We start from the raw sequence: 23,839 nt of genomic DNA on the forward strand, positions 1-23,839 counted from the left end.
TCAAGGCGCAGGTTCGGAGTGAGAGTTTCCCATCACCCAACGTGTGATACTGCAGTAGGTCCCAGTCACTGATGCTTTGAGACAGTCGCAGTGAACCATAGAGCATGACCAGCGTTTCCAACAGGAAGTAGTACAATTAATACTTTTGCTCCACCTATAATTACATAAGGCAAACAAACATAACTACATTTTTAACTATTATAATTTAATTAATAAGGCTTAAAAGTAAGCAGTATATAATTAAGGTAGACTTTTTTAAGGTTGCAGTCTCTAACGCGCGTAAGGGCTAGGGGAGCGTGTTTGTGCCACTATTTACATGTTAGTATAGCCTTAGAGCTTACCCTGTACTACAACAACTTTTTAGACAACCTTATTATAGCAAAAGATAACAGTCCCTTGTATAGGGAACCTCTAGATTAGTAGCTCTAGGTTAGTTAGCGCAACTATCCTGTACTCTTTAAGATAGCGCTTAATTTCCTATGTATACCCTCCACAAGCTGCAACTGCAAGAGAGCCTTTAGCAGAGGGAAAAGGACAGTTACTTGTAACTGTAATTATCTCTTAGGCTCTATAATTAAAGCTTTACAACTTTAGAAAAACTAGCTACATTATAAAGTTATTTTTAGTAAATTAAATAACTTTACATGCTATAATAAAAGTAAGAAGGACTTTACTACTTTAAAAGCTTTAACAGTTATGTTGTAACTTTTAGTAAAAAGTTAAAAAGTATAAGCAGCTTTAATTAAACTGTAACTTAATTATATTAACCCCTACTGTTAGGTGAAGCAAACAAAAGTATATAATAAGTAAGACATAACTTGTCTAGAAAGCCTGAGTCAAATCGTACTACTTCCTAATGGAAACGCTGAGCATGACGGCAAATCATAGAAAAAGCTTTTTTAAAATTTTAAAAGCGTAAAATCTCAGCCAATATCTAGGGTAATCGCAGAATCTAAAGGTTGAATCATGCTAAGTACTAGAAAGCCTTCATATCCTTGATGAGCTAAGATCCTTCGTATGAAGTTTATTGTAAGCTTTCCCTGCAGATACTGGCTTTCTGATCCCTCTTTCCGCAATCTAAAGCACCGCATTGGCAGTTCCGTTAAACTGGACACGACGATGTCAGTGTCTCCACATCCATGCACTAAATCCATAAGCCTGCGATTTATATATAGGATCCTAGAGTTACAACTGCTGAAAGTTGAGAAATAAGCCCGAACATTCACATGAATACAGCCTCTGAATACGGGAATCCATTTAGGAATACTATTAGAAAGAGTTCCTGAAAGATACAGAGCACACAAGATCTACTTTGATAAGGTAGTGATGTTGTAGGAAACACTTGAGGAAAAGTGCTTTTGCAGCTCCTCTATAGTCATGTTGTCTGGCACTAGATGTTGCTAGGTCTCGCATTGAAAATCTTAGAGAAGAGCGGGTAAATTTGGATCCTGTCCCTTAGGACAGCCGGTTACCACCACAAATATATGGAAAGGACGAGCATCTCCATTTAGAGATGAATGACTGCAAGGACCATGTAGTCTGCGCTCCAATCTCTTTAAGTCCGCGCCAAATATCTGTACTGTTATGCCTAAGTTTCTTATCAGGGTCAGACCTGACGTATCCTCAATGTAGGCTGTCATGCTTAGGATCTTGCCGCCTGCGACACAAATCTCTCTATTGTGGCCACGGGCTTGGATCTAGATGTGTGAAGATGGGAACCTGGACACCTAGTTCTTTAGTTGGTTGAGCCTTGGCCTGCCTGGTCGTCTAGTGAGGTGTCAAGGGATGGGATACTGAGCTTGAATGTGCAGGCTTGAGGCGAGTGAGTAGACGTGCTAGTAATAGTAATGGTAGATACACAAGCCGGCCCTCTTGTGTGCTGGTAGTCTTGCGCCATGGCGTGCGGTTTGTTGTCGTGGCTTGGACGCATCCACTCCGAGCAAGAGAAGTCAGGATGTTATGGAATTCTCAGCGACTTTCATCGATCCTATTTCTGGGACGAGACGCGCAGAGGCTTTGCTATTCCTAGTAGTTCTACGCTTGATTGAGGATATCCTATTTTCGCGCTAAAGATAGCAGAGCCGGATTCCAGGTATGGAAAGGGTGTGTGGGATTGAGAAGTAGCATTGGGGATGCTGCAGATTATGAGGGTGACGTAGCCCCCGGACAGTAGGTGGGATTTGGAGTGCTAACTCTGAAATGCTGCTGAGGGATGAAGTGCGAAGTTCTCTATTATGGTCTTGACAGAAAGAGCGCTATGGTAAGTCTTTTGGGGAGGCTCTCGGCTGCTCGAAGATGTTTCGTGGCAAGCTTGTATCCATATATATCACTAATTTCCTTTGTAAAGTGAGGACGTATTCACTTCTATTCATCTGATAACCTGCCTTGGCGAGCACACCCCAAGGCTTCGGATATGTGATGGGCAGGTATTAGATTCTCACATATATATATACTATCGCAGCTCGTCGTAGGGGTTCTCATTCACAATTCATCCTTCACCCTTTCATTCCCCTTCTCCTCACTTGGAGTCTTCGCCTGCTCAATTAATCCTTTCCTCACAATGCTCGTCAAAATTTCATACGCAACCTGCGCCGCTGCCAAACTTGTTGCCTCAGTCCCGCCATCATAAGCAGGACTGACCTCGACAATATCAGCGCCTACCACATTCATCCCCTCAATACCCCTCAAAATCCTAATCAACTCTCTTGTCGTCCAACCTCCGGGCTCAGGCGTCCCTGTTCCGGGTGCAAGCCCAGGATCAATGACATCAATGTCAATAGAGAGGTACACAGGAACGGATGTCCCCACGCGCTCCATAATGGATTTTATAACGCCTTTGACCCCAATTTCATCAATATCATCGGTGGATATCCGGATCCAGTTTTGAGCCGTATCGTCCTCAAAGTCTTCTAGATCATCACCTGAAAGTCGCGTGCGGAGGCCTGCATGTACGGACGAGCCGTTTGCGATGAGTCCTTCAGTCGCCGCAATCCAGAACATGCTTCCATGGTTGAAGAAGGACTGCGTGGATAAGTCTGTCGGATCGATCCATGCTGACGGGTATTTTGCAGGATGCCAGGTATCCAAGTGAGCGTCGAAATGCACCACAGCTATTGGCTGTCCGTATATCTGTTTCAGGGCGCGGAGAGCGGGGAGGGCAATGCTATGGTCTCCACCTAATGTCAACAACTTGGGTTTGTGCAGGTAGGCCGTTGGCGAGGAACGGGACTCTGGGGTTGGGGTTCTGGTGCCTAGTTCGACGAATGCTTCGCTCATTTGGCGGAGGGCGAGAGCGTTGTCGAAAGGCGTGATGGGGATGTCGCCGCAGTCAACGATTTTGGCCCAGGAGGTGTAGGGATTGAGGTTGGCGCGTGGGTTGAAGCCGCGGAAGGAGGTCTGTCTGGAGGAGCCTGCTCGGATGGCGCGGGGGCCGAATCGAGCTCCTGGATAGAGTTAGGTGGATATTGGAGATCTCGAGGAGTAGAAGGGCTCAAGAGGTTAAATAGAGGGGGTTGAACTAGATATGACAGAAGAAAGCGCTCGGTGACGATGCGACAACGCATGAATACATTCACCATAGCACCTACCTGGCCTATAGCTGACTGCCGTATCAAAAGGAGCCCCAATGATGCCTATATCATAATCGGTTTCAGGATGACTTAAGCATCGGGTGTGAGGGAGATGGGCAAATGTCGATATGCCCGAGAATCCCCACTACAAAGGAATTAATGCTTGGAGAGCAAGGCACAAGAATGCGAGTAATTACATCTGTTCCCCATTTTCTCTCGAGCTCTTCTAGACGCGGATGTGAGAGTGGTTCTTGGTCTTCTACATAGTGGGTTGAAAGGGTGAGAGCGAAGCGGGGTAGGAAAGCAAGAATGGGAGTTGATAATAGAAGCATATTCAATAAGATCAACACATTGAATAACTTTGAGAAAGGAAGAAGAAAGAAGATATTAAAGTAAAACAAGTTAAGAAGTCATGAAAGGGCGCGAATTATGTAACAGCGTCTTATCATTGCGTCCCTGCTCCGAGGTCCCGCGTTAAACTGTGACGGGTGGCTCAATTTGGCAATAAATTGCAGAGACTTCCATGGTCAACATCTAAGAGTAGAATTTCCTGTGGAGAATCCTTCGAATGCCGATGGGATGATACGATGCGGAGGAAGGAGGAAGCGTGGGAGTCAAAAATGGCGTGGACGTGACCAATAGGAAGCTGTGGGGCGACACCAACGTCCCCGGCCCCGTGAGACCGCGCCCTCGCGTCGTGCCGTTGTCTCGCCAGGAGCTTTTACTCCAACCCCCTCCAGTCTATCACAACCTCCCTGTCCTGCTTTCTCCGTTGCGAATCACTTTCACGAACCCTTCGATCCAGATCATTGTGCAGAAATATCTTTAACTCGAGTAGGAGCCTATCAATCCGGTATCTCCTGCGCGAGCGCGTCTTGAAGCTTCATCATGCCTGAGGTATCATCTGAATAGCCTGCAACCAACGAGCAGTTCGCTAACATTGCGTAGATTGGCGAAGTCGCGCGTATCGTGCATTACTTAAAGAAGCATGTCGTTGGTAAGACAATTGCTGCCGTCAAGACACAAGAGGATGCTGTACGTACTCTTCCCAATACACACTCCCATCCAACCCCCATCTTTACTCATACTCTCCAAGATTGTATACGGCAAGGTCGGCACCTCGGCATCGGCTTTCCAAGAAGCCATGACTGGCAAGAAAGTTGTGGATGCCCGACAACAAGGCAAATACTTCTGGCTGGAGATGGAATCGCCCCCGCATCCACTGATACACTTTGGCATGTCGGGATGGATAAAGTTCTCAAACGATGACTCTGCGTACTATCGACCTACTAAACCGGAGGGAAGCGAGTGGCCGCCGCGATTCTGGAAATTTGTTCTTCAGATTAAAGAGGACCCTGACTGCGAAATAGCATTCGTCGATGCGCGACGACTGGGTCGGGTTAGACTCGTAGACGCGAAGGGAGATGAGATGAGGAAGACAACGCCATTGAAGGAGAACGGCCCGGACCCTGTCATTGATCCTGAGATCCTGACCGTGGAGTGGCTGAAGAGGAAGTTGAGGAGCAAGAGGGTTCCCGTCAAAGCACTTTTGCTGGATCAAGCAAATATCAGCGGTATTGGCAATTGGGTCGGGTAAGTGTCGCCTGGTCTACATTTCCATCTGATCATCAGCTAATTTCTACCAGAGATGAGATTCTCTACCAAGCCCGCCTCCATCCTGAACAATACAGCAACACATTCAGCGACACCCAAGTCAAGGAGCTCCACGATGCCATGGTCTATGTTTGCAACACCGCTGTCGATACACTCGCGGACGCGGAAAAGTTCCCGGAGGATTGGCTGATGCGGCATCGTTGGGATAAAGGAAAGAAGAATGGGGGAAAGCTGCCGAATGGTGCCAAGATAACCTTCCTCAAGGTTGGTGGGAGAACTTCTGCCGTCGTGCCGAGTGTTCAGAAGAAGACCGGAGCTGTTGCTGGTGATGTATCAGAGGATGTGAATGGGGGTGGGGAGTCAGATGAGGACGTGAAGTCAAAGAAGGACAGCAAGCGAAAAGGCAAAGCTATAAAGGGGGAAGACGAGGAAGAGGAAGAGGAAAAGCCTAAAGCGAACTCGAAACGAGGTCGCAAAAAGGTCGAGGAGAACGGGGCAGTCAAGGATGAAGAGCAGGAGGAGTCCCCTGCCCCGAAGAGGCAGAGAAGGGCTGTTAATAATGAAACTCCAAAGAAGGGAAAGCAAACAGCGGAGGAGAAGGTTAGAACCGAGGAGGTCAGTGGGAGGCGGAGGTCTGGTCGATTGTCGATGGGTTAGGTTTGATTATGGAGTTCATCTAGCCATTGCCCTTTGATTCATGGTGTTCATGAACAAACGGATGCAAACACTTCGAATTAGAAGAACTGTATTGCCGGTTGCAGGACGGGGCGTCCAATGTACAGTAGGCTTGATCTTTTAGGGAATCACAAACAATATGAAATATGTAACATGCTGTTCTCCCACTTGAACACTGATCAATACACTATTGAAGACTTTACCACACCAGTTACAATCCTTCACCCAATTGGAGGAAGTCTTGGCAAAGATTTTGGCGCTCGGGTGGGATCGAACTTCGAAATTCACAGCTCCCCACTACGACCTTGTTCAGCTGTGACCACTCCTCCCCCATGCTCGGGCTGGGCTCATATTCTGCCATTTGAATTGAAATGATGCCGACTCTCATGTAATCCATTCTTTGCATTCCGAATCCTCCGACTTTGGCTGAATCGCCAGCCTTACCCGGCGCCGTTAGTTCCGACCTGGAGGCGCACGACACCACCTTCAATCTCGATACATAACACGACTCCCCACCATGCAGCCACTACCCTCGAAAGAGAACTCTCTCTTTCGGTCTGTGGTCAAATTCTACGAGTCTAAGCAATACAAGAAGGGTAATAGAGCCTTGTTGTTGCTGTCATAGGCTTCCTCTGACACGTATCAGGCCTCAAAGCTGCAGAGCAGATTCTGCGCAAGGTCCCCAACCATGGCGACACACAGGCCATGAAGGCCCTGATCCTCAACTCCCAAGGCCAGACAGAAGAAGCCTTTGCCCTCGCCAAAATCGCCCTTCGAAATGACATGAAGTCGCATGTTTGCTGGCACGTCTACGGCTTACTCTGGCGCTCGCAGAAAAACTATGAGGAAGCTATCAAGGCGTACAAGATGGCCCTCAGGATCGAGCCGGACTCGCAGAATATCCTCCGCGACCTCGCCCTCCTACAAATTCAGATGCGGGATTACCTAGGCTACATCGAGAGTAGGAGCACTATGCTGAGCGCGCGACCACAGTTGAGACAGAATTGGACAGCATTAGCCGTGGCACACCATCTTGCAGGTCACTATAAATCTGCGGAGCATGTCCTAAAAACCTTCGAAAATACCCTGAAGAGTCCGGTGCCGAAATCGGACCTCGAGCATTCAGAAGCTGTCCTCTACAAGAATACGTTAATTGCGGAATCCGGGGAAACACAACGAGCTTTGGAACATCTTGAGGATATTATGAAGGACAATCTAGACCGAACCGCTGTTCTGGAGCTGAAAGCGAAGTACCTGCTAGAGCTAGGTAAGAATGCGGAGGCCGAGAAGGCTTACAGGGCTCTGGTGGGCAGGAACAACGAGTACAGGGCGTACTATGACGGACTAGAAAAGGCCCTTGGACTGGACAGGTCCGACCCCGGATCTCATGAAGCACTCATGCAAATCTATGACTTGTACGCTGGGAAGAGCGAGCGTCTAGATGCTCCAAGGCGGATACCACTCGACTTCCTGAAAGGTCAGTTGCTCTATATAACGGAAACTCTGAATGCTAACGTTCAACAGGAGAGACGTTCAAATCAGCAGCAGACAAGTATCTCCGACGGATGCTGAACAAGGGTGTCCCTTCGACCTTCCCTAACATCAAAGCCCTATACGCCGATGCTGACAAGAAGGCTATCATCGAGGAATTGGCACTCGGGTACACTTCGGAAAAGAAAATGAATGGTTCGGCCTCAGGAGAGGTGAACGGGCAGGTCTCAGATCGCTTCGAGCAATCCGTACTTTATTTTCTCGCCCAGCACTACAATTACCGCCTCAGCCGCGATTTGGAGAAGGCTATGGGATACGCCGATCAACTGCTTGAGATTAATCCGAAATCGGTCGACTATAATCAGCTCAAAGCGCGGATATGGAAGCACTATGGGAACACGAAGAAGGCTTCTGAAACGATCAACCACGCTCGCGAGCTCGATGAGAAAGACCGCTACATCAACACCAAGTGCGCCAAGTACCAGCTACGAAACAACGAAAACGAGGCCGCTTTGATCACGATGAGCAAGTTTACACGAAACGAGACAGTCGGAGGACCTCTTGGAGATCTCCATGACATGCAGTGTATGTGGTTCTTAACGGAAGATGGAGAGGCCTACTTACGGCAAAACAATCTCGGTCTTGCTCTAAAGCGCTTTACTGCAATTGCCGATATATTCGAAATATGGCATGATGATCAGTTCGATTTCCACAGCTTCTCGTTACGAAAAGGGCAGATCAGGGCGTACATTGACATGGTGAGATGGGAGGATCATCTGCGCGATCATCCGTTCTTTACAAGAGCCGCGATATCGGCCATCAAGATCTACCTGATGTTGGCTGACAGCCCGAATCTCGCTAATGCTACCCCGACATCTAAGGAATTGAAAGAAATGGATCCGGTAGAGCGAAAGAAGGCGCAAAAGAAAGCTAAGAAGGAGCAGCTGGAGAAGGAAAAGGCAGAAGCCGAGAAGAAAGCAGCAGCGGCCAAAAAGCCAACTCCCACCGGCGCGGATGGAGAGCCCAAGAAAGAAGACCCCGATCCGAAGGGTCTGAAACTCATTCAGACGAAGGAACCACTAGAGGCCTCGTTGAAGTTCCTGGGTCCTCTTCTTGAGTTTAGCCCGAAGAACGTTGAGGCCCAGAACCTTGGGTTTGAAGTCTACTTTAGGAAGAGTAAGGTTCCGCCGAACGTGACTGTGGCATATGCTAACCTCGTGACAGAGAAGTGGGTACTTGCCCTCCACTGCCTCCACCAAGCCCAAACCCTAGATCCCGAAAACCCCAAACTTCATGAACAGTTTGTCCGCATGCGGCTAGCGCGTAAGTGCTTCATTTGTCCTAGAACCATGCCCAAACATCTTAATAATTTTGTATTGCAGTAAATTCATCAAGCGACCTCCAACCCAAGGTCTCCGAAGTCGTGAAGGAGACTTTCACCTTTATTCCCGCCGACGGCGACCTCAAAACGTTTAACTCCGAGTTCGAAAAGAAGCACGCAAAGAGTGTTTCTCATTTGCAGTCAGCGTGCAACGTGCGCTATCTGCTTGACAAGAACGCAAAGAGCCAGGCCGAGGCAGATGTACAGAAACTCCTCGATCTCCCTACTATCACCATGGAGCAAGCTATCGCGGGTCTCTCATGCCTCGACGAATGGTCTAGCGACGACAAAACAAAAGACACATACCGGGCAGCGGCCTCAAAGAAATGGCCGGAAGCAACCATGTTCCAGTGAAACTACGCATTGACCCATGATGCCTGGTATTTGAGATGGTAAATTAGGAGAGAGATCGAGGAGGAGCAGTGTACGTCTTTCTGGCTGGGTGAGGTAGAAATGGATGGATGGATGCATTATTTAGTCTTTTATGTTGTGTGTGGCTGTCAACTGGCATTTAAGGGTCTTTAATCACAATCAAGAATCTTGCTGTTTATCCAAATGTACGTTAGAGTGTCGTGCCCTGGACCCTTTGTTAGATAGCATGAGCTGAGCGGAGCATTGATTTGATATGATGTTAAATGCAGGCAGTGGGAAGGAATGGGTGGGGTTGGAGCTTTTTCTTGCCGCTGGCTTCTTACGGGTTGGTTGTAGTGGATAGGAATGTAGGTGGGGATATAAAAAGCTTACATAAATAGAGGATTTTGATATGGATGCAAATTATCGCAAGCATATGTAGTCTTGTATGGGTTGATTTTTTGGAATTGTAAGAAACACTTTCTGATGCCCCAGCGCCTGTCATCGCATATTGCAGAAGGGACTGGCTGAAATCGACGGGTCCTAACACCTTTTTATTTAGATGTGACCAAAAACATTTGGCACCCAGCAAGTGAGCGGTGTAATAGACGTCTCAAGCCTCCGACGCTGAATTCTTTCAGAAACGATCTTTCTAAATATTTCGCGTCTGTGGCAGCGTGATTAATTTCATTGTAGGATTCCTTATGCTGCCTACGGTATCTCGAGAATCGTAGAAGTAGGTAGGTAGCCTGTGGGAAAAGGAGTTTTCTCTGACTTCCTTTGACGAAAGGATTGGATTTTCTTGGGAATGCAGAACGTGGAATCCGAATAGACTTCTACGAAAGCGCTAGGAAGGGGAGGTCGGCTCTTATACAGCTAGTGATGTTTTCTCTCGCACACACAGGCCTAGAAGATCCCAAGGTTTTCACTGTAAACTTCACTTAGCTCATCACATACATCATGCAACGAACTCAAATCTTAAATCTCAAAATCGCCTAACCTACATGCATACACGCATGAACGGCTTGGATATTCATTCACACCACTAAACTCCGTGACCAATATGCAGCCCAGAAAAGAGAAAAAACCAGCTCAGATACCTGAGTCCGTCTGCTCATAAGGATGATTACCGGGTTTCCAGTAATTACCCCACTCGGTACAGCCCTGGTTAAAGCCATCTACGTTTCCTATGGCGCCCCCAATCGAGCCCCGGCTTTCGAGGAATTGGACTGAGAGACCTTGGGACGCGTGCCAGGCGATATGGCAATGCATCACCTAATCGCGAGTTAAAAAGGGTTATGTGGAGGGTATGGGTTAGGCTGGGAGAAGAGATGATGAAGGTGGGGGGCATGGGTGAGTTTAGAGATGAGGGGAGAAGGCATGACTTACCCAGATTCCCGGATTGTCGGCCGGGAAAGCCAACAGCAGATACCCGCCAGCCGGCAGCGTGGCGACATCTCGACGTGTTGGATTATTGAAGGTAAGGCCTGTAGTCGAGCCATCCCACGTCCCTGATCCCTTGCCAACAATGTAGAAATCATGGCCGTGGAGATGGATAGGATGGGGCAAGGCAATGAAGGTTGTAGTCTGGACCCACCACAGATACCACTATAGAGCAAATCAGATACTGCAAATAATACAAAAAAGAGTAGCAAGTCCTTACGCTGCCAGAGGTCGTCATCTCATGGACATTGGAGTTGTTTCCAAAGTCATTTCCGGCATTCAAAATCGTCTTCAGGGTTGGCTGGTTCCAATTGACGATCTGCGTGGTGCCATCAATGGTCCACGTGAAGAGGTTGTTTTGGGCGGCATCGATATTGTGGTTCAAGTCAAGCTCTCCAGCTGAAGGTACAACAGATGTGGGCACGGTATTTGGCACAAATGGAGTCAAAGTAGTTTCGTCATCGCAATCTGTTTTCAATGTCACCCCACTTGTCGTAGGCTCCGCATCCGGGGCGCCTGAATAATGCAAGATGGCGCCGAGCTGTATGTTCGAGCTCAGAATGTTGTTGTTGCTGCAGGCTGTACCGTAGCCAACACGGAACCAATAATTTCCTGCTGTTTGATTGGCGTTTATGACAACATCGTATCGCTGGCCTGCACACAGGAAGTACAAGGTCAGCAATTGTTGGCGAAGCTCGTCTGGGGTTAATGAAGCTGCAGCTGAAACGAATGCATACCGATATTTATAGCTAATTGGTCGGTGACGTAAGGCTTAATGGGGACCTGGTAGGATCAGATTAGCGAGTGGTCGACTGACAGGGGAGGTGGGGGTCGTACAAAATCAGAGGTAATGACTGTGAATGGATGACCGTCGAAAGACACATGGAAGTGCGAATCAACTGCCGTGTTTATAAGCCGAATTCGGTACTTTTTGCCCTGTATGGTGGTCAGCTTTGTTTGAAGCTTGGTGAGGCTGAGTTCAGAGACGTACCTTTGTGACGTTGATCTTGTAGTAACTGCCGCCTCCGTTGGCGTTTTTATGGGTTCCGTTGACAAGGATGTTGTCTGGAAGGGGTGGTCCCGTTAGAGAGTGCAGTGCCTGTTCATTCAGTTCGAACGCTGGTTTGTAGTACCAATCTGTGATTGGGAGGGTGCCTAGATCAAAATCGTAGTTCGCAGTTGCTGGACCGTCCTTTAGGCAAGTAAGTTGAGTATGCGCGCAGATCTTCCAGGTGTGCTTACAATGATGAGTGTGCCAACCACGCCCGCTCCGTATTGCGCACTCCAGTGGCTGTGATACCATGTCGTCCCAAATTGTGTGCACTTGAACACGTATTGACGAGTCTTGCCCGGAGCAATTGGGCATTCTGGAAAGTATTCAGAGAATGTCGGTGCTGCAAGAAAAAATAACATACCAGTAACGCCAGGGACCCCGTCATGCTGACAAGAGCCCAACTGTCTAGAGAATGAAAGTGTTAGCTGTAATAGTCAAGTGACTGCTTTCCCGATTGGGCACGGAAAATCGGACAGAGCGGGCAGCCAAGTACCATCCAATCACGAAACGCTATGTGTTCAGGGGTGCATACCTAACACCATGCCAATGAATCCCAGTTCCGTTGTCTTGTAACGAGTTGTGCACTATTCCCACATCAACTTGCAATTCACTCATTACAATAAGTGCACTGACCATTGATTACCAAAGTATCACCCCAAGATGCTTTCCAAAATCAGTCTTTACAAGTCATATTGTTGCCAGGACACCAAACAAACCTCGAATGACAGGACCGGGATATTTGCCGTTAATAAGCTACATCCAGTCAGTGGCACCGAATAACAAAATCTCGAAGTTGGCTTACCATTACTGGCTTATCACCATGCCCATCCGCATTTATTGTCGTATTTGAAATGTCCAAGTCGTACTTAAATTATGTTAGAAGAGACACATGATAGGAGTCCATGATAGCTCACAGTGACAGTCTTTCCAGCAGGTGGCGCTTTAGCATCGAAATCGGTCGATATACTGAAGCCGCTGCTCCAGCATTGTCTTGTTAGAGGACCGTTTGTGCAAGCACCGTCCTGTCTTTCTAGAAGCACTGAATTGGATTCCAATTGAGCAGCATCTCGGGGTATAACACCAGCGAGAGAAAGGGATCCAAGGGACAGCCAAAGAGATATCCTCTGGAGCAACATGGTTAAACGACAGTCAGTATGATAGAAGATGGATGCTATGAAAGAGAAATGAATATTAAGGGAAAACAACTCCTTTACAGCTCAAGGGAGTATGAAGACCCAGGAACCAATACAAGGTGGGAAGAATCAAGTCCAAGACATAGGTGGCAGATATATATGAAATCCTCTAACATCAAATTCCAGAAAGGATAGGACGGCCTGATGACAAGAGCCGTATGCACACAGCTCCTGGGGCCATGGCGCTCGCAGGTACTCAGCCAGGCTTGTTGCACACGTTCAGCTACAGGAAAGTATCTCGTGGCTTGGAGTCCCAGGTGCGCGAGATCAAGTCTCCAGGGTGTGTCCCATGCAGCGATTATTGCCTCCAAGAGCCCCAAGACGAAGCGGTGACAATCTTCCGGTCAGAACAGACACGAGTTTGGTTCGATTCATCCAGCACTGTTCCAATTTAATGGGGAAAACTCTATTTTGAGAAGAAATGCCCAGAATCGTGGCGTAGATACCAGGTTGAGCTGAGGCCCTAGGTGGGTACTGGTGTGGGGCTTCCAAAGCCAACAGCTGCGGGTCGAGGATCTGAGCATCCCTGGGACAAGGCTGACATGTCGGGGGTGTGGTTAGTCATGTGAGGTTTACCTGGAGAGGTTACCAGGACGCGATAGAGGGCGTCGAGAGTTCCTCACTGTCATGACTAGGTTGGGTAAAAGAAGCGACTTATGCGGGTTGAGACCCTGACCCCAGGTGGTGGATCCCCTGCAGGCTCGCGTCAGAGAGCCTTAACCTGTAGCATGCAGCACCATATTGAATGCAGACCTAAACCCCTCAACTAAGGGAAGAATCATCCGACTGTGCAGTTCTACAAACGAGCTGGAGGAGCCAAGGTCGCGTGGCTAACGCTGCAGCCATGGAGCTCGCCGTGACTTCCCACGTACCGCTTCAATATAGCGCTTCAAAAATGTCAAAGAAACAATAGGGCCACGACAGCGCCGGTATTCGAAGAGGCTAAAAGCTAAGGAATACACGAGCGAATGGCGGAGTCGGAGGCTGCGTGGAGAAATAGAAACTGTGGAGAGAATACGAAAGAAGAAGTGAACTCCAGAAGAGGATTGTTCCGAGCACTGCTCCGAGGTCCCTTCTGCAGAGAAACAAACAGGTACCACAGCCAGCCGCAAGCAAAAAGCAAAGAGGAGTCAGATTTCTTGGGCAATCATCACCCGAGTGTTCCTGAGAAGTGAGACAAGAGGAAACATCGGTAGGGCTGACATTTGCAAGAAGGCGGTGGTGGTCCTGGTATCTCGCTGCTGACCAGTATTTTTTTGAAAACCGATGTTCTCACCAAATGTGTTTCAAGTAGACTTGAGCATATACGAAGTTGGGGAACAGGTAAGCGTCTGGGGTCCGAGAGCGTCGTTTCTTTGCTCACATTCGACGACTTTCATCACATGTTGTGCAGCTGTTAGTAGTTCAAGGGTAGCAAGCAGGTCGCTGAATTGATCGGCCATCCGTAATCCAGGTGAATAGAGCTGGCGAAGCTTCGGGACACAGGCTCGTACCGCAGGGCCGGCTGCAGGTTGTACCAAGACAGGTTCTCGGAATCGAGGCCTGGCAGCGATCACGAGAGGCTGTGCGGCAAGGTCCGGCTGTCGTTGTTCCCCAGCATGGATGAGCTGGTGTTGTCAGAAGTCAGGGTCATCGGGGGGCTGATCGGGGATGTGGTCCGGGTATGGTTGGAAGTGACGTGCCAGCTAAAAATGGGGTGAATTGGAGCTTGTGCCTCTCCTACGCGCTAATTGGCTCCACACCCGAGCAGTATCAATATTGTGATGCATGCTCTCCTCCGCGCTCTTGTCTCCACTATCCTGCACCGTCTCGCCGCGGCGACACGATGGGACATTCTCCTCGTGGCGCGGGTCAGAACTAAATGAGAGTTTCCACAAGCTGACAGCCTAGCCAGGCGATATGGCCCACCCTTCCGCATCTCGGCATTATGGTGGCCTCGACCAAACAAAAGCTGGTGGCCGTTTGCATGTTCATCCAAGCCATCTGACGAGCTCCCTGTCGCCTCGAAGTTCGGGTCGAGGAACGCGGTAGAGACGCCATGGAATGAAAGGAAACTTGCTCAGCTCCATCGTAATGGCATACAAAAGAGCTCGGTGTTGTCCCCCCCACTGGTCCCGAAGACTCCTCCAAGTCTCTACCTCTCAATTTCACTGTCGTTCTTCTCTCGTTGAGCTCCAGTTATGTATTCCTCTCGTTTTACCTCCCTGTCAGCATTTGCTGCTCTCCTCTCGTTAGCTGTCACAGACCCAAACTCAGTATGCTACTCATTTGGTGTTGATTTTGTCGATGATCAACATTATTTCATCAACACCTTATCGAGCGAGAGTTTTACCTGTGTCTCAACGTTCAAGGGCTGCAATGTAGATGTTGCAGATGTTCTTCTCATAGACCCTAATGGCGATGAACTTCTGTGCTCTCAGATTCCGACAACCCCGGCTGATACTCCTGAGCTTTCAACATGTCCTATTTTGAAGAGTCAGATGGTCACTGGCGACTGGATCATCTTGATTCTGGGAAACAACGATGACGGCAACCCTTTCGCTTGGGAAAGAGGCTAGTCTCTAAGATCTTCCTCATGTCATCAAGTCTAACTGAGTATCAGATCTCTCCCTAGACTGCGGACCACAGGCTACCACCACATACACCCCGACAGTGACCTTCAACATAACTACCACTCCTACTATAACCTCAACAACTTCCTCCACCCTCTCAATCACCTCCACTTTCGGCCCAACCACAACTTTCACCATTCCGTCTAAAACTGCTAAGCGGACCAAGACAGTCACTCCCACTCCTGTTACTACTACAATTGTCAAAACCTTCACCAGGCAGCGAACAACGTGGACAAAGGAACTCACAATTAAGACCAAGACTGTTACGGCAACTTGCACTGATCCGCCTAAGCCTACTCATCCCGACAAGCCATGTACTTACTCTCCGACCTTGATCCATCCGAAGGCACTAGCGACTCCGACCTCTAAAGCTCACCGATATGTGCGCAAGGGTGATCGTGCCGTTGGTGTTGAGTACGCCCGAAGCCGAATCGAAGCCGCTAAACTCAAGCGTGATCTTAAAGCCAAGGCTGCTGAAGCTCAGCTCGAGGAGCGCGCTCCCGACGCACCTACCCTGACCATCACAGCAGACACCCCAGTCAATGCTACAGTCACGTACACAGATCCTGCTATCACTACCACCGAATCAACCATTGTTACGACCACTGCTTCGACAACTCTTCCTCCTGTCACAGTCTACTCTGGCGTCTTCACCTCGACCATTACCCTACCTACACCTACCAAGACGCGGATGTCTTTCACTTATACGACTTCTTGGACCACTAAAACGATCCATGCTACGTACGTATCGCTACCTCGCTTACTTCTTCGATTAGCTAACCAAACTGCAGCTGGACCCGTACTACCACTATCACTCCGAGCGCATCAATTACGGCATGCAGGAAGCATGGTGGGCACTACGGTGGTAGATTTTGAGCACTCTGAGACACCTATTTCTTTAGGTCCATAGGTCATTCTAAGATAGGCGCACATATATCTCTTCTTTTATATCCCGATAGCAATTGAATTGAACGATCTCCAAATTGAACAATGCACAACAAAGTTCATTTGCATCTTGAAGCTGTGCGGAGCTCCATCTGCAGTGGTACTGAAGAAGCAGCTCACAGAAGCTATCCTTGCTCCCATGCAAGCCTTCTCACTTGCATATGTCTCTGTCATCACAATATCAACACGTCAAGTGTCAAACATCATCACTCGCAACCGAGTCGTCCACTTACGACCCTAGTCTTGCAATCAATAAACCTCACACAGCATCTAACATCCTGGCCAGCGATCACACGTCAAAATATTTCTTGCACGCCGACGGCCCTGCGCCACAGCTCGGCTGAGGTGAAGGAAGAGCTTCCCTCTATGCAAGCCCGCTAGACTGACGCCATACCCCTGTCGTCAACCACAGCCGCATCCATGCCTCATCTGCAAAAGAGTCCCTACGGCTCTTTTCACCCGAAAACGACAGCTCCATGACACGAGCACACGGAAGATTCCAGGAACCCCCGTGTCTCGTCGCCAACCGCCTCGCCAACACTCCACTACTGCTTGTGCTTGGTCTGAAGTACGACCTCCAAACCCCATCACCTTTGATCTGCCTCAAGCCCACCAATACGAGCTCAGGCTCCCCGCACTAAAGTCCGAAAAGCCACCTCGTGTGTCCTGCAGCCACACTTGCTCGCCGTCTCTTTGACCGTTTCTACTAGCAATGCGACGCCGATAGCCGGGTTCTGAGCGTCTCGAGCGGAAGTGAGGTGGAGGATTTAGTCACCAGTGTGGCGCTTGTTTCGCCCGATGGCTTTAGGTAAATGGTGCCGTGGATATCAGCTCATCATCGTCACGATAAGTAGAGGAAACTGTCAGCAGAGCAAGTACTTCCGATCGGTACTTGTTGCCAGAAGTGGCCTTAGGCTTCTGGAATCCGGCTTGCGAATCATAAAGGCAGCCGGGGGAGTGCGGTCAAGAGAAACTCGTTGCGAGCTTGGTTTCGCATTGACTGAAGGCTCGCTACTGGACACTCACTTTCTTCCCTTCTATCCGACTTGTCATCTCACGCTCGTATCTGCATTCTGCTGAGAAAAGTCGGCCAAAGGCAAGGAGACCTGCAGAGGTGCAGAAGCAGCTGTCAGTTCACAACCAGGTGGTTGGTTTGGGGTTGAGTAGTTAAGCCTTGATGCCTGCTGGTCGATGCTTAAATTTAGCAAACTACGCCGATCACTACTAGACCGAGGTTAGAATGCTTGACCAATGATCCGGCACTGGACGTTACGGGTTTGACTTTGTCGACGAGACACGGGACGGCTCGACAATCTGAGGATAATCCAGGATTCGGGTTTTCGATGTTTTTTGATGGACAGTTTTCACGGTACTTCATTTTTAGTGTTAGATTTTAAATTTTCTTGAAAAGCTTTTGCATCTTGTATCTTGTTTTCCTTCGTAAAATTCGCGTTCTGATACTTCACAGCCAGCCTTCTTTGCTGCCTACCGTGAAGTTTGAGCTATTCCCCACAATCAATCTTTTTCCCCACGCCCACCTCGGTGAGCACAAAAGTTCACTTATCAAACAACACTGTAGCCAGCAGCCTAACCCCTGGTTCTTAAGGTGCGCCCATTACAGCTGTCAATGCATAAAGTATCCCGTTAGTCCTGTCAAAGCTTCAATCAGCAAAAGCAAACGAGGCCAAAATGCCCTCCACCAAGGAAGCACTGCGCTGACTGGAATCCAACAACTCCCATCCGACCTCACTCGCCGACTTCATTTGTCTGACTCGTGCTCGAGCGGCTTCGCATTCCCCATCTGCCACAAATCGATAAACGCCCACAACGCCCGGCGGGGCGCGCCTACGTCAGCATTGGGAATCCGTGCAGATTTCGGGCGCCGGAGAATTCCAAGATTCGTATCGAATGCGCATTTCATCCCCGCCGTCAATCACTAACTACCAATGATGCGGTTGTCGTAGTAAGAGCCACTCTCTGTTGGCCGATGAAGTGCATTTGGTGGCGATAGAGGATTATCCTGCCTGACATCGTGGCAAACTTTGAGGTCTTTCGATGCTGTAGCTACTAATGAGATAGGGAAAGTAGCAGTCAAGAAGAAGCAATTGAAGGCGAATGTGCTAGTTTACACTGCTTCGTGCAGCGGGAAATAGTCCTAAATAAGCTTAAGCTTATTCTTAAGCCTACATGTGAATTGCTAGCATCACACTTGCATTATCGGTACACTGCTTGTTGAGAAATGGGTGAAGTGCTTATCCGATCCGAGCCGCCTCGAAGCAGCCTTGCGCAAAACCCAGCCTTCGGACGATGACCCCAAGACCGACCGAAAGTACTTATGTTGTCAGGCCTTCCAATACCTGGTGGCTTGTATTGTGGGTCTGTTAGCAGACCAAGTGTGCAGTTGCCTTGAGTTGTTCGCGCTGTCATGTCAGAACTTTGAACGTTAGGTGCGCTAGCTCACTGTTGTGAGAATAGTGCGAATGCTGAAGACAGGATAAGAGCGCGTGAGTTAACAGACAAGGAGGAGTAAACGGCGAGGCCGAACGTTCTCTGTCGTGGGCTGTCAGCATGCCCTAAGCAAGCATCAACCAGGCACGAATGCCAGCTCTACTGCTAGTCAGATGTCGAGTGTTATTATACCATTGTCGATTCAAGAGACCACAGCCCGTTTTGGAAAAGATGTAAAAATAGGGTCGCACTCACCACTTCAGCATAACAAATCATGAGTGCCAAAGGAGCAACAATGGAGCGAAACACGTGACCCACTATTAGGGTACGTCTGTCGTGCTACCTCTTCTTACGTGCAGTCGATGCAGAGATATCAAGGTCATGCTATCTAGTACACTGAAATTATCTCACCATCTTGTTCCTATGCAGCGTTACATAAACGCCCGCCGCCCCGCATCTCAATCGCACTCCCATGTCAAAGTCTCTCGCCCGGCAAACTGCATGATAGTGTAACAACCACCATACCCACCAAATGCCTTCGCCGTCAGCGCAAACCACCGGCACTCTTCTTGGCTCCCTATCTCCCTCTCTTCCTTACCTTCTCCTCTTGTGCTCTTTAACCCATGTTTCCGTATGAGCAGAAACAGCTCTCGCACAAATTGAGGGGGTATGAAACCCTTCCACCTCATACGAATCATGTTTCTCGGAGAAAGACCATTGAAATTAGGAACTTCGTATCGGCTGAGGAAGGAATCAATCCGGTCTCCGCTTCTGATTCGGGGTGAGCCTAAAGTAACCAAATGCAGCCACTCTAGTAGCGCAAGTGAGTCTTCTTGTTCGTACAGATCTGGAAGACTAGCTACCACGATATTCGGCATTACAACGTTATGAAGCGTGGCTATTGCTGGAGGGACTGTGTAAACGAAGGGATGGTGCGGCGAGATCGGTTCTCGACCTTCAGGGAGAGATTCATTGCTCGAGGGGTTGAAGTTGTAGAAGAGCCAGGTAAGGCTTTGGTTCAAAACGTTCTTGCAGGCCCATTCAAGGCGAGAGAAGAGCTTCTTTCCGTGCACCATGTTGGAAGCGCGGAGATTGAACTCGACCACTGCACAACCCTATCGTCAGCAAAGATGTTTCGGACCTGCATGCCCAGAATACACGTACCCCACCGGGCTTTCTGATGTTTCTTTCCACCATCCTCTATTGGTGTACCTTGCAGACCGCAACGTTCGTACGTCGGCCTATCGAGTTCGATCCTTAGAACGCCTTCGTAGAGCGAGAATACGTTGTCGACGAGGGGTCGGCCTTCCGAGAGCATCATAATATTCCCTATTCCCAGATTAGCCTCCCATATCCCTTCCAGAATTTCTACTCCTCCCATACCTTTCTTGATATATTCCGTAAAAAAAGGGCCCTCCAACAGCTCCCCCAGCTTCATATATACCTTCGCATACCGCAACCTACTCGCCCCATCTCCGACATCCAATTGAGTCTGCACAAGCTCGTAGAGCTCTTCGGGAAGTATTAAATCCAACTAACACATAATCAGTATCCAATCCCAATGTATTTTATGTTCCTAACTTGCCGTACCGTATGGGAAAACCGCTGCGCATTGAAAGTCGAGAACGGCTTCTTCTTCGTCGGGAGATTCTGTGGGTCAATGTATCCTGGCAGCAGGCTGTGTGTGAAGTAGGTTTTCGGATTTGGTCCGTCATCCTTTTGTATGTCGAACATGGTGGTAAGGCTTGGTGATTACGCAAAACTGTGGACTGAAGCTTTTAGAAGCTTGCGCTTCCTGAAAGCGACGGAGTGGGGGTGGAGCTGGGCGGAATTTAGCCGCTCTTGGCGGAGTGATTCAGCCCTAGAAAGCTTAGCCTTATCATGTGATGCGAGATTCTCCTGCGACTGCAATCGACATCCCACGGAATCAACCTTCTGAATGTCTGTGCTCACGAATTTTCCGCAGCGGTCAGTATGCAATTAATCCCTTTTCGGCTGCTGTCACTTCACATAAATAGATTGACGTATTCAAGCATCAAACGAAACAAAGATGCCTCTCCGGTTCTCCACCATCGGTACCATCCTCCTGGTCGCCTCAGCAACCTTCTATACCAACCTAGTTGTGAGGCACCATAGCCAGTTGCCGCGCCATTTCCCACAATCTGTTGACTTGATTTCTGCAATAACTCAGGACATACTTTGCTTGCTGAAAACAACCGTCACTAGTGACCGGAGAGTGTCCGAATATCAGCGGCGCATTGCTCGTGATGATAGCGCAGAATTCCGGCCCAATCCAATCTTGGGCTCCGCCCGGAAAACAATCTTTTCAGCTTGCTAAACAGAGAGATCAAGAACGGAAGAAGAATCTCATTCGAGGTCCTCTCCATGGAGTCCCTTTCGTTGTTAAAGGTAACACAGCCTCATGCTATTGCGTGAGCGCCCTTTATAATTTATTGTCTATACCCTTCAAGACTATGTCCACTTGGAGCTTTCTTTCATCGTTAGAAAAATCGCAGAACGCTAATGCAGTTCTCATAGGTTGGGGAAATCTCCAGGAAAGTGACCTCTTGTATATAAATCTGGCTCCCCGTAGGAACGTGCGGGTTTCAAGTAATATTTTTCCCTTTAATATCCACATGATATGAGTTTAAGAGAGGCAGAGTTCAAAAATGCTGGATGGTCGAAAATTGGACGGCGTACAGTCTCTCCGTCTGACTTCAGCGTATGCTATCCAAAGTTCTAGCCCAGTAGTATCTAACACTTTTAGGAACCCTGTAGATCATCTTCAGGATTTGGAGTCGCGGTATCCTCCAAATTTTCACTTATTACTTTAGGAACAGACACCACAGAGCTCAGCGACCTATCCTGCTGCGTTCAACGCTCTATACAACATTTAGCCTACTGTTGGGCTACTTTCACGAGGCTGTATTCTCCATACATCGCCGTCTTTCCACATCCTAGGAGTGATTGCAAAATCGATTTTGGGATATTTCCACATTTTTAAATGCGCTATCAGGCCTGATATGAAAGGCACCGTCACTGTCGACGCTTCTTTCAAACGTGTGGTTGACTGAAACTAGCCGCTATACGGTAAATGGAGGAACTTGTACATCAGCGCCTTGGGTAAGGACTTATTTTGGAGCGAAACCATTCCAATATCAGACAAAACTCGCTGGGGACCACCAGTCCAGCGCTTCAACGATCTTATAGGCATTTCCTCTAAAGTTTCTATAGAAGTTAAGTCGAAACAGATGATTCAACATGTAATGCAACCTTAGTCCAATTCCAAAAACTGGGTGCTTCCATTGTTGAAAGCATTGAACTCCCATGGGCTACGTTGTGGAGCGGAAGCTAACCCAGTACTGCAAAATATTATCTCCGATTGTCCGTTACGACACTTGTCCGGATTAGCATCTAGCTAGCATATGAATATCACTGGCTAAGAACGAATCTTAATTCGTACTTCGCGACACTACGGAGCACGCCAATCCACAGCTTACGCAAACTAGTCGAATTCGACAAAGTTAACCCAGGTCCTGCGGATGACGAAGGTAAGTACTATCCTAATGTGACGGCATTCCATCCAGCGTTCCCAACCGTACGTACTACGACTCGTAGATACGTGAACGTAGCAGTCACGTGAGCCGTTGAAACGTAGGAGGAGTGTGAGCCGTAACGTACGTAGGAGCCAGCTCCCATTACAGACCGTAATACGTCTCAGAGAGACAATATTTTCTAGTAATATAAGGTCTTATTAGATAGCTATAAGGACGCGTTAAAAAGGTGTTTAAAGTTATATTTTTAGAGTAATAATTAAGTAAAAACTCTATAGTTTGTACAATAATTAAGAAGCTAGCAAAGAAGGGGATTAAGGCGTAGAATCTTATAATTTTAGTTAAGAATTATAATTGCTTATAAACTTACTTATTATAAGCTAGATATCCTAGTTCCTTTAGTGTAGCAAGTGTACAGCTTTATTCTAAGGATCTTTTTAAGCTAGCTTTTTTTACTAAACTAAGGTTACTTATTACGCTAGTTCTTATTAACTTGCCTAATTAAAGTCTTTGTTATTAGAGTTTTTAGTTTTTTTTTATAATAGCATGCTATCTAATAGTCTTTTAGCTCTTATAAAAAAGTACCTAGATAACTCTACTTTTAATAATAAAGTATTATTTGCTATTAAGTAGGACAACATCTAAATAGAAAATAAAAAGTTAAGGCTAAAAAAGCTTAGATACTAAGTAAAGCATAAGAGCTAATTACATAGTAATTATTAGTTATTTTAGATATAGCTTTATAGAGCTAATTTAGTGTATAATAATAAAAAAAACGCCTCTAGAATAAAGTTGTAGCTCTATAGAAAGTGCCACACTAAAGGCAATTATAAAGAGGTAAAAAAAGTTAATAGTTACGCTTATATTATCTACTACCTTAGGAAGGAGCACTAGATAGATATTAGTAAAGAAAGTAAAAGCGCTCTCTTACTTAATAAGCTAAGAATCTTTTTAAGTTTATTTAAAGCAGCTTATAAAGTTATAGGCTTATTATATATTATTTTTTATAGTGTTTAGCAGAAGAAAGCTTTATAAGTAGTAGTTATTAACTAAGTAATACTTTATAATATTTTTTTTTATACAGTATTATTAGTAGAACTTTAAGGTATTATTACTTAAAATAGAGCTAATCTTCTTACTGCCCTTCTAGCGTCTAACACCACATATTTGTCCTACGTGCAGTAGGGATATACGCAGCAGAAGTAGGAAATTTAAATAATGCTAAAAATAGCCTAAAGCAAAATTATGTTAAGCATTAATATATAAACTTTTTTAAACTACTTTTTTTTTCTAGGTGTAGTGTTGCACTTTATTAGTAAGTGTACTTTAGCTTATTAGTTTAGCGTCTTAGCATCTTTTATTAAACTAAACACTAACTAATAATACTGTGTAAATGTTAACTACTAACACTGCAACATCTTAATTAGCTTCTGCAACTTATACAGTAACTATACTAGAGCAAATTAAGCGCTAAAGATTATTAAAGTTATTAATAACTTTAAAATTATA

The 23,839-nt window shown here is 47.3% G+C and overlaps 7 protein-coding genes across 7 annotated transcripts; 4 read left to right on the forward strand and 3 right to left on the reverse strand.

Annotated features, from left to right (window-relative positions):
• Positions 1–966: 966 nt before the first annotated feature.
• BDR25DRAFT_353925 (uncharacterized protein) lies at positions 967–2,433 on the forward strand (the record flags this gene model as incomplete). Its single annotated transcript, XM_033695235.1, has 13 exons — positions 967–973; positions 1,004–1,200; positions 1,237–1,323; positions 1,395–1,435; positions 1,465–1,576; positions 1,647–1,703; positions 1,732–1,770; positions 1,799–1,822; positions 1,887–2,031; positions 2,080–2,092; positions 2,122–2,150; positions 2,211–2,346; positions 2,394–2,433. The coding sequence occupies 13 exons, from the start codon at positions 967–969 to the stop codon at positions 2,431–2,433; spliced, it is 927 nt and encodes a 308-aa protein (XP_033549063.1).
• Positions 2,434–2,456: 23 nt separating this feature from the next.
• On the reverse strand, positions 2,457–3,977 carry BDR25DRAFT_259717 (Arginase/deacetylase). Its single transcript, XM_033686606.1, has 3 exons — positions 3,767–3,977; positions 3,588–3,714; positions 2,457–3,443 (listed from the first exon to the last, which is right to left on the reverse strand). The coding sequence occupies exons 1-3, from the start codon at positions 3,899–3,901 to the stop codon at positions 2,482–2,484; spliced, it is 1,224 nt and encodes a 407-aa protein (XP_033549064.1). The 5' UTR covers positions 3,902–3,977; the 3' UTR covers positions 2,457–2,481.
• A 337-nt stretch (positions 3,978–4,314) lies between these two features.
• On the forward strand, positions 4,315–9,511 carry BDR25DRAFT_333600 (TPR-like protein). The gene is made up of 9 exons (XM_033692852.1): positions 4,315–4,466; positions 4,518–4,604; positions 4,666–5,162; positions 5,216–5,798; positions 6,382–6,454; positions 6,505–7,335; positions 7,383–8,525; positions 8,574–8,672; positions 8,732–9,511. The coding sequence occupies exons 1-9, from the start codon at positions 4,458–4,460 to the stop codon at positions 9,082–9,084; spliced, it is 3,675 nt and encodes a 1,224-aa protein (XP_033549065.1). The 5' UTR covers positions 4,315–4,457; the 3' UTR covers positions 9,085–9,511.
• A 547-nt stretch (positions 9,512–10,058) lies between these two features.
• On the reverse strand, positions 10,059–12,997 carry BDR25DRAFT_284795 (uncharacterized protein). Its single transcript, XM_033688136.1, has 13 exons — positions 12,493–12,997; positions 12,381–12,443; positions 12,295–12,331; positions 12,212–12,241; positions 12,111–12,162; positions 11,940–11,983; positions 11,767–11,891; positions 11,516–11,716; positions 11,362–11,460; positions 11,262–11,307; positions 10,745–11,178; positions 10,471–10,689; positions 10,059–10,356 (listed from the first exon to the last, which is right to left on the reverse strand). Exons 1-13 carry the CDS (start codon positions 12,712–12,714, stop codon positions 10,174–10,176), a joined length of 1,755 nt encoding a protein of 584 aa, XP_033549066.1. The 5' UTR covers positions 12,715–12,997; the 3' UTR covers positions 10,059–10,173.
• A 1,572-nt stretch (positions 12,998–14,569) lies between these two features.
• Positions 14,570–16,372, forward strand: BDR25DRAFT_284799 (uncharacterized protein). The gene is made up of 3 exons (XM_033688137.1): positions 14,570–15,324; positions 15,374–16,124; positions 16,175–16,372. The coding sequence occupies exons 1-3, from the start codon at positions 14,952–14,954 to the stop codon at positions 16,257–16,259; spliced, it is 1,209 nt and encodes a 402-aa protein (XP_033549067.1). The 5' UTR covers positions 14,570–14,951; the 3' UTR covers positions 16,260–16,372.
• A 2,856-nt stretch (positions 16,373–19,228) lies between these two features.
• On the reverse strand, positions 19,229–20,530 carry BDR25DRAFT_284800 (uncharacterized protein). Its single transcript, XM_033688138.1, has 4 exons — positions 20,367–20,530; positions 20,160–20,310; positions 19,941–20,105; positions 19,229–19,881 (listed from the first exon to the last, which is right to left on the reverse strand). Exons 1-4 carry the CDS (start codon positions 20,508–20,510, stop codon positions 19,235–19,237), a joined length of 1,107 nt encoding a protein of 368 aa, XP_033549068.1. The 5' UTR covers positions 20,511–20,530; the 3' UTR covers positions 19,229–19,234.
• Positions 20,531–20,662: 132 nt separating this feature from the next.
• On the forward strand, positions 20,663–22,487 carry BDR25DRAFT_353932 (uncharacterized protein; the record flags this gene model as incomplete). Its single annotated transcript, XM_033695236.1, has 12 exons — positions 20,663–20,744; positions 20,810–21,012; positions 21,051–21,208; positions 21,265–21,365; positions 21,429–21,498; positions 21,555–21,648; positions 21,674–21,817; positions 21,857–22,000; positions 22,055–22,176; positions 22,221–22,327; positions 22,364–22,415; positions 22,469–22,487. The coding sequence occupies 12 exons, from the start codon at positions 20,663–20,665 to the stop codon at positions 22,485–22,487; spliced, it is 1,296 nt and encodes a 431-aa protein (XP_033549069.1).
• Between the last annotated feature and the right edge of the window lie 1,352 nt (positions 22,488–23,839).

The sequence above is a fragment of the Lindgomyces ingoldianus genome (genome assembly GCF_010093535.1).
Source record: "Lindgomyces ingoldianus strain ATCC 200398 unplaced genomic scaffold BDR25scaffold_12, whole genome shotgun sequence".
NCBI classification, from domain to species: Eukaryota; Fungi; Ascomycota; class Dothideomycetes; order Pleosporales; family Lindgomycetaceae; genus Lindgomyces; species Lindgomyces ingoldianus.

Coding starts and splice junctions, on each gene's coding strand:
- BDR25DRAFT_259717 (XM_033686606.1), bottom strand. CDS start 3,901: ATGCTTCTATTATCAACTCCCATTCTTGCTTTCCTACCCCGCTTCGCT. Junction 3,715..3,766: donor AGAGAAAATGGGGAACAGAT/GTAATTACTCGC, acceptor ATTCCTTTGTAG/TGGGGATTCTCGGGCATATC. Junction 3,444..3,587: donor GGCAGTCAGCTATAGGCCAG/GTAGGTGCTATG, acceptor AACTCTATCCAG/GAGCTCGATTCGGCCCCCGC.
- BDR25DRAFT_333600 (XM_033692852.1), top strand. Junction 5,163..5,215: donor GGTATTGGCAATTGGGTCGG/GTAAGTGTCGCC, acceptor AATTTCTACCAG/AGATGAGATTCTCTACCAAG. Junction 7,336..7,382: donor ACCACTCGACTTCCTGAAAG/GTCAGTTGCTCT, acceptor AACGTTCAACAG/GAGAGACGTTCAAATCAGCA.
- BDR25DRAFT_284795 (XM_033688136.1), bottom strand. CDS start 12,714: ATGTTGCTCCAGAGGATATCTCTTTGGCTGTCCCTTGGATCCCTTTCT. Junction 11,984..12,110: donor ATTCATTGGCATGGTGTTAG/GTATGCACCCCT, acceptor TTCATTCTCTAG/ACAGTTGGGCTCTTGTCAGC. Junction 10,690..10,744: donor AGATGACGACCTCTGGCAGC/GTAAGGACTTGC, acceptor TTTGCTCTATAG/TGGTATCTGTGGTGGGTCCA.
- BDR25DRAFT_284799 (XM_033688137.1), top strand. CDS start 14,952: ATGTATTCCTCTCGTTTTACCTCCCTGTCAGCATTTGCTGCTCTCCTC. Junction 15,325..15,373: donor CCCTTTCGCTTGGGAAAGAG/GCTAGTCTCTAA, acceptor ACTGAGTATCAG/ATCTCTCCCTAGACTGCGGA. Junction 16,125..16,174: donor ACTAAAACGATCCATGCTAC/GTACGTATCGCT, acceptor ACCAAACTGCAG/CTGGACCCGTACTACCACTA.
- BDR25DRAFT_284800 (XM_033688138.1), bottom strand. CDS start 20,510: ATGTTCGACATACAAAAGGATGACGGACCAAATCCGAAAACCTACTTC. Junction 20,311..20,366: donor CGCAGCGGTTTTCCCATACG/GTACGGCAAGTT, acceptor ATTATGTGTTAG/TTGGATTTAATACTTCCCGA. Junction 19,882..19,940: donor ACATCAGAAAGCCCGGTGGG/GTACGTGTATTC, acceptor AGGGTTGTGCAG/TGGTCGAGTTCAATCTCCGC.